The sequence below is a fragment of the Antrostomus carolinensis genome, unplaced genomic scaffold (assembly GCF_000700745.2).
Source record: "Antrostomus carolinensis isolate BGI_N321 unplaced genomic scaffold, ASM70074v2 scaffold35864, whole genome shotgun sequence".
Lineage (NCBI taxonomy): Eukaryota > Metazoa > Chordata > Aves > Caprimulgiformes > Caprimulgidae > Antrostomus > Antrostomus carolinensis.
Window position 1 is genome coordinate 1,684 of NW_010309328.1, and position 6,528 is coordinate 8,211.

Below are 6,528 nucleotides of genomic sequence, written 5' to 3' on the forward strand. Positions count from 1 at the left end.
TATCTGGAAATGACTAATCCTGGGGGAAATGCTGAGGACATAAATGCTGAGGACAGCAGGCATGTCTGGAATGTTTACAGCCTTGGAAAGAGGGGTGCTGCGGGGCAGCTGCTGGTGCTGGTGCTGGTGGGCTCCCAGGGAGCAGCACAGACCCTGTTGGGATGGTGACGGAGCAGCGTGTGATGGTTGGTCAGGGCACAGCCTTGCACCTCTCGTGTCCCCTGTGAGAGAGAAGAGCTCATGCCTGGTCACTCGGTGCCGTGGCTCTCCAGCGGGGCTGAGCCGTTGGGTGATACAGCTGGAGACCGTGCTGGGGCACAGGGCTGTGGGTTGCTCTTGAGCCTCTGCAGCCCAGCGTGGCCTGTGGGTGCCCAGCAGGGTCAGGGAACAGAAAATGGGTGTGACCACCACAGCAATCCTCTCCTGGGTAAAGACTGGGGTGGGATCTGTGAGTGTCACGTGTCCGGGCTGTCTTTGTCCTGTGCTGATGTGGTGGGTACTGGTGTCACTGGGGCTGGACTTTGGGGGACACCATGCCCCACAGCTCTGCACACCTGAGCCAGCCCTCCCAGTAACCCTGCTGTGTTGCTGTTGCTCTCCAGGGATCTGCTACACAATATTTGACCTGGGCTTCCGCTTCGATGTGGCCTGGTGAGTCCCCTGTCAAGCTGTCTTTGTCCTGTGCTGATGTGGTGGGTACTGGTGTCACTGGGGCTGGACTTTGGGGGACACCATGCCCCACAGCTCTGCACACCTGAGCCAGCCCTCCCAGTAACCCTGCTGTGTTGCTGTTGCTCTCCAGGGATCTGCTACACAATATTTGACCTGGGCTTCCGCTTCGATGTGGCCTGGTGAGTCCCCTGTCAATACCAGCACCCTCAGGGCTGCGTGGGGAGGTGGGTGGCGTTGGCAGTGCCTGCAGGGAACAGCGCGCACTTTAGAGCAGTGGGCACTGGCCATTGTATCGCAGGGAAACAGCTACAGTGGGCAAGGCCTCTGCTCCCCACAGGGTGGGATAGATGCAGCCCACGTGTATGTGTGGCTGGCTCCATGTGGGGTCCTGGTGCAGCCATCATTGCCCTTCCCACCCCCCCTCCCAGCCCAGGCTTCCCTTTCAAGGCAAGGGTTTGGGAGGAAGATCTCAGTCCATTTGTGTGAGGCTCCTGAGTTGTTGGCCAGCACAAAGAGGCTCTCGTGTCCCACTGTCTGACAGTGCCCAACCCATCCTGGGCTGCATGATGGGGTGGGGGGTACCTGTTGTGGGGCTGTGCACTGTGACTGGGGGGCTCAGCCTCTGTGTTAACTCGGGGCACTTCTTCCTCTCCAGGTTTCTGACAGAGACTTCCCCCTTCATGTGGTCCAACCTGGGCATTGGCCTGGCCATCTCCCTGTCCGTGGTGGGAGCTGCCTGGTGAGTGGGACTGGCTCTTCAGCAGGCTCCTGCTGTCCCACCTCTGTAGCTGTGCATACACTGTGGTTTCCCATGGCAGGGCAGGGGCAGAACAGTCTGTACATGCAGGGATTTGGGGCTGGGTGGGTCTCTGCAGCAGTGGGGCCAGGTTGCTGGGCTCCTGGGGGATTTGGGCAGACCACCTCACAGCCTGCAATGGCAGTGGAGAGACAGGAACTTCCCTGACTCTCTGAAATCTGTACCCCTCAGCCTAAACTGTGCAGTGGTGGTTCTTGTGCCCCAGCAGTTCTGCTGGTGTCGGCGGTGGAACTGGGACCACTTGTACCCTGGGGGTGGACGGGCCAAGTCTGCAGTGTCCCCAGCCGCATGCCCAATTCTTTGCTCAGCTGGAAGATCCTGGTTTCCCTGTTGAATCCTTCAGTGAGTGCCAGATCCTCCATCAACCACCATTGTCTGCCACAGGGGGATTTACATCACGGGCTCCAGCATCATCGGTGGTGGAGTCAAAGCCCCTCGGATCAAAACCAAGAACCTGGTCAGGTAAGCACACACCTGAGCGGAGCAGGTCCCAGAGCGGTGCAGAGGCTCCTGTTGGGTGCTGCTGGCAGACTGTTCCTTGCTGAGCTTCTGATGCTGTTTGCTTTCAAAACAAAGAGCCCTAAAAGAGCCAGAGTGCTGCTTTGAAGAGTCACTGGGTGCTACCACACAGTGAATGAGCTCAGCGTGTTCAAAACAAACACCCTGAGATCACACTTCCTGCCCTGTCCAGACCTTCCATAGCCCTTCCCCCAAGGAGCAGAAGGGGGCTTGGCAGAGGGCAGGGTTCCCTGTGGACCTGCTTCCCACAGGGCTGTCACAACTTACTCGGGTGGCACAGTATAACCAGCACCCAGCACCCATCCTTCATGTTCAGCAGCTCCCTCTTCTTTGAGATGGGAGCAGTGGGTGGGCTGGGCTGCCTTTCAGCCCTCGGCAGCTATGGCAGCTGTGGAGGGGTCTGGCTGCTGGCTGGCTGGGCACAAAGTGGCAGGGGCTGCTTGGGGTGGGCAGAGCCTGGGATAATGTGGTCAGACTTTGCCTTTCTCCCACAGCATCATTTTCTGTGAGGCTGTGGCCATCTACGGGATCATCATGGCAATTGTCATCAGTAACATGGCTGAGGTACGGGAGGACCTGGGCTACCCTGACAGAGCTGCGCTGGCCTTGGGGCCACGGTGGGGATGGGCAGCTGGGCCAGTGTTGTGAGTGATGGTCCTCTGGGGACTTTGGATGCTGTTGTGGCTCTGGGAGCTCTTGGGCTGGTGATCTGTGTGGTGGCCTTGTCCACGCTGAAGGGTGAGTAGGGGGAGCACACACAGGGTAGGTATTGTGAAGCCACCCAGGGGCATGGAGTCAGGGACCAGCTCTGGCCAAAATGTGGCTGCCTCATGCCGTATCAGGGACAGGTCCCTCTCCCAGAGACCACGGACTTGCCCCTAACCCAGGCCATGTGCTTTCTTTCAGCCTTTCTCTGCGGTCACCCCGGAGACGATTGGAGCCAGGAACTATCACGCAGGTAAGGACTGCTCAGTCCCCATGAGCATGGCCACACCCTGACTGCCACCTCCTGCTGTTCCCTCTGCCCTGGGCCGTAGAGAACAGGACTGCAGGGCCTGACTTACCCAGCCTGTGGCCTGCTGCAGGTGTCTGAAGGACATGTGACTCTTCTGCCAAAAAGCAGCTTTTTAGTTCCCTTCTCGAGGCCTTTCTGCACCCAGCTGGGCTGTGCTTCCCAGTGGCAGCACCGCTCCTCCCACGGGCGGCAGCAGATCGCTGTCACCGGCTGACCTGGTGCTGCGGAGCACCCTGGAGCAGTCCTGCCCCCAAACAGGAGGACACTGCTGGTGCTTGGCAGCTCTGGGTCTTCTGTCACCTCGAGGCAGAGCTGCTGCAGCGTCCCTGGTTGCGGGTGGAAGGGGGTTACCCCCTGCTCTTGCAGTTTTCATCTCTCACAGGTTTCTCCATGTTTGGTGCTGGCCTGACCGTGGGGTTGTGCAATCTCTTCTGTGGGGTCTGCGTGGGCATTGTGGGCAGCGGGGCTGCCCTGGCTGATGCCCAGAATGCCAGCCTCTTCGTCAAGATCCTGATCGTGGAGATCTTTGGCAGTGCCATAGGGCTGTTCGGGGTCATTGTCGCTATCCTGCAGGTACCCACCTCCTGGGGCCACCAGGCTTTGTGAGCACAAGGTGCCTGTCACCCCGGGTGCTCCTCAGCTCTGAGGAGACACACCCGGGCTCCAGCACAATCTGCTGCATTGGGACAGGGAGACTGCTCACAAGGTTTGGGGTGGCACAGCTCTCCCCACAGCATACTGTGCCTATGTGCAGCAGTAAGAACTCTTGTAGTGGCCTCTCTGAGCAACTGTCACCGAGGGTGTCACCTTGGGTGCACCCTGTGTGATGCTTGTGTCTTATCGATGGGGCTGATAAGCTGTCTGCAGCTTCTGGATGGTCCTGGGGTGCTTGGGTGGGACTGGGGTGCTAGGCTGGCATTTTTGGGACACAGCTTAACCTCTCTTTTTTTTTTTCTTCTCTCCTTTCTAGACATCTAAAGTAAAAATGGGCAACTGAGCCCTGTCCCAGGCAGCCTGTTCCCGCCCGCCCCAAGAGGTGCTGTATATACTTATTTAATGTTTCTACCCTTGCTTGGGGCGGGAGCTGCCCGGCAGTGGGTGTGGGAGCCTGGCTGTGCAGAGCCCCATCCCGGCGATCAATCGGCCCCTTGGAAGAAACAAATTTCTCTGTGTGAATTCTGCCCCCAGCCGCCTGGCCCAGCCCGCAGGGCCCTGCTGCTGCGTGTCCCCGGCGTGTGTAGAATCAATGACCAGTGCAATTCTGTGTCTGTGAAATAAATATGGTTCTCATCCAAGGATGCAGCTCTTCCTCTGCCCTGCACGTGCCAGGGAGCCTTGTAGAGAGCAAGTGCTGATTTTGGGCTGACCCTCTGCTTGGAAATTCCCTTCTGTGCCTCTGGCAAAGTCCTTGCCTGGTGCCAGGAGCCTGGTGGTGTCCTCCCTGCATGGGGTTAACCCTGCTGCCTGCTCAGCCTGCAAGAAGTGTCCTCTGGGCTGTGGGAACAGAGCTCTGCTTTGCTGCCCTGAGCAGGTAGGAGGCTGCTGGAGCAGGCAGGAGGCAGCTCCCTGCCAGGCAGCTCCATGCTGCCTCTGCCAGGCTCCTGCCAGTGCTGGCACTGCCCTGCACAAAGCGTGCTGGAGGCACAGGCACAAGCTGGTTTGGGCCCTTTGGCTCCTGTCCAGGTAGTTTAGCACAGAGAGGGAGCGTACGCAGTGTCCATAACCCCATGGTGCGGCTGGGGAACACCAGAAGGGCAGAGGAGCCCCTTCCAAGGCTGTCCTCCAACCAGCACCTCCCTCATGTGATGGTTGGCTGGGTGCTGCTGCCTGGGCGGGTGCTGCTGGGGCTCTGCAGTGTCCCTCCATCCTGGGGAACCCTTGGCAGCGTTCCCAGGGGTGGGGATACTTCATGCTGGCTCTGCTCCCCTCTTCCTGACCATGGTGAGCACACCCTGGGGAAGCCAGCTGTGGACAGCTGGGCCTGCAGCTCTTCTGCTGCTTGGGGAAGGGAAGAACAAAGTCCTTCTGCCTCCACTCTGCAGGGAGCCTGGAGCCAATGCTTCTGAAGTTTCCTGCATCCAGCACAAGGCTCTCATCCTGCTCTGCTGCCAGTACACCTTTGTAGGGGAAGCATGGATCCCCTGGTGCTTTTAGCGTTGCATCAGAGTGGATGCCTGGAGCTGCCCATCTATCTTCTCCCCTGGATGCAATGGGCTTGGGCACAGTGGAGTTGCTGGAGCCAGGGAAGCATTTGTGCCTGCTGATTTTTGCCCTTGGGACTAGGGCAGCTGCCTCTGCGTGGCCTCTCCGAGCTCTGCCAGTTTCCCAGCTTCGCTCCTTGTTGTCCTGTGCATATTGGGACAGCAGGGTCTCAGCCTGGGGCGTGGGAAGGTTGCTGGGGCAAACCAAGCCACCATTCCTGCCAGCTGTGCTGGCTGCTCTGGGGCTGGAGGCCACAACAGGAGCTCCACATGCTCCATTTAATGGCAGGGGCGTGAGTTGAGCCCTGTCTGCTCAGAAGAAAGTGTGGACAGTTTTGCCTGTCCTGTGTGAGGGCTGCACCCCCATCCTCTGGCACGGCTGCTGCTGTGGGCTGGAGATGTCTGAAGCCCCTGGGAGCTGACAGACCACCCTGTGCTCAACTCATGGGGCTACCTTCATGAAGGAGGTGCCTGGGGTTGGAGACTCTGTGCTGGCAGTAGAGAAGCTGCTCCACAGGTTAATCATCTTCCTGGTTAACAACTGTCTTGAAAGACTCGCTCACTTTTCTCTCAGCAGTGGGTCTTGCCCTGGCTTGGCTTGATAGAAACCCATCCGCTGTCAGAAATCTCCCTCTGCGAGCTGCTCTTCCACATTCCAAGTCGCACCTATGTGTATCACGGCCTTGGCAGGGGAATGGGCTCCAGACTTGCTCAAGCACCCCTTGTGAGGACACGAGACACCAGGGCTGGTCTCGTGGTGGTGGGGGTGGCCCATGACCCCCCTTCCATAGCTGATGGTGGTGAAGTGAGCATGCCCTGCACTCCCTTGTTCTAGGTGCGCTGCTCTTCCACATTCCAAGTCGCACCTATGTGTATCACGGCCTTGGCAGGGGAATGGGCTCCAGACTTGCTCAAGCACCCCTTGTGAGGACACGAGACACCAGGGCTGGTCTCGTGGTGGTGGGGGTGGCCCATGACCCCCCTTCCATAGCTGATGGTGGTGAAGTGAGCATGCCCTGCACTCCCTTGTTCTAGGTGCGTGTGTTTGGGTTCTAGGACTTTGCACTTGGGTGTGCTAAATACCTGCTGCTCAAGCATGGAGAAAAAATTTGAGTGGGGCTTCAGCATCTCACACCTCACCTCATTTAGGAGCAGCGGGAGCTGAAAGACCATTTGGTGACTGTGTGTAAGTACTCATGGGGGAAACACCACCTGCCCCAGAGCCGAACCAAGAGCTGGAGGCAGAAGTTGGACAGCTTTCAGCAGGGCTTGCTTGCAGGGGTGGAGCGGGGCTGGGCTGGTTG

General features: G+C 58.7%; 1 protein-coding gene across 2 annotated transcripts; it reads left to right on the top strand.

The window, feature by feature from the left end:
* The first annotated feature begins 607 nt into the window (after nt 1–607).
* Nucleotides 608–4,318, top strand: ATP6V0B (ATPase H+ transporting V0 subunit b). Of its 2 annotated transcripts, none has more exons than XM_010166090.1 (7): nt 608–651; nt 1,328–1,411; nt 1,874–1,951; nt 2,503–2,572; nt 2,915–2,966; nt 3,406–3,596; nt 3,994–4,318. In XM_010166090.1, the coding sequence occupies exons 2-7, from the start codon at nt 1,353–1,355 to the stop codon at nt 4,018–4,020; spliced, it is 477 nt and encodes a 158-aa protein (XP_010164392.1). In that variant the 5' UTR covers nt 608–651; nt 1,328–1,352; the 3' UTR covers nt 4,021–4,318. The 2 variants fall into 2 exon arrangements, with proteins under 2 accessions (XP_010164392.1, XP_010164391.1); XM_010166089.1 differs by lacking the exon at nt 608–651 and adding an exon at nt 806–851.
* The last annotated feature ends 2,210 nt before the right edge of the window (nt 4,319–6,528 follow it).

Bases quoted from the DNA above. Each gene is read 5' to 3' on its own strand.
- ATP6V0B (XM_010166090.1), top strand. From the start codon at position 1,353: ATGTGGTCCAACCTGGGCATTGGCCTGGCCATCTCCCTGTCCGTGGTG. The intron at 1,412-1,873 runs GTGAGTGGGACT...TGTCTGCCACAG, and splicing joins TCCGTGGTGGGAGCTGCCTG to GGGGATTTACATCACGGGCT. The intron at 2,573-2,914 runs GTACGGGAGGAC...GCTTTCTTTCAG, and splicing joins TCATCAGTAACATGGCTGAG to CCTTTCTCTGCGGTCACCCC.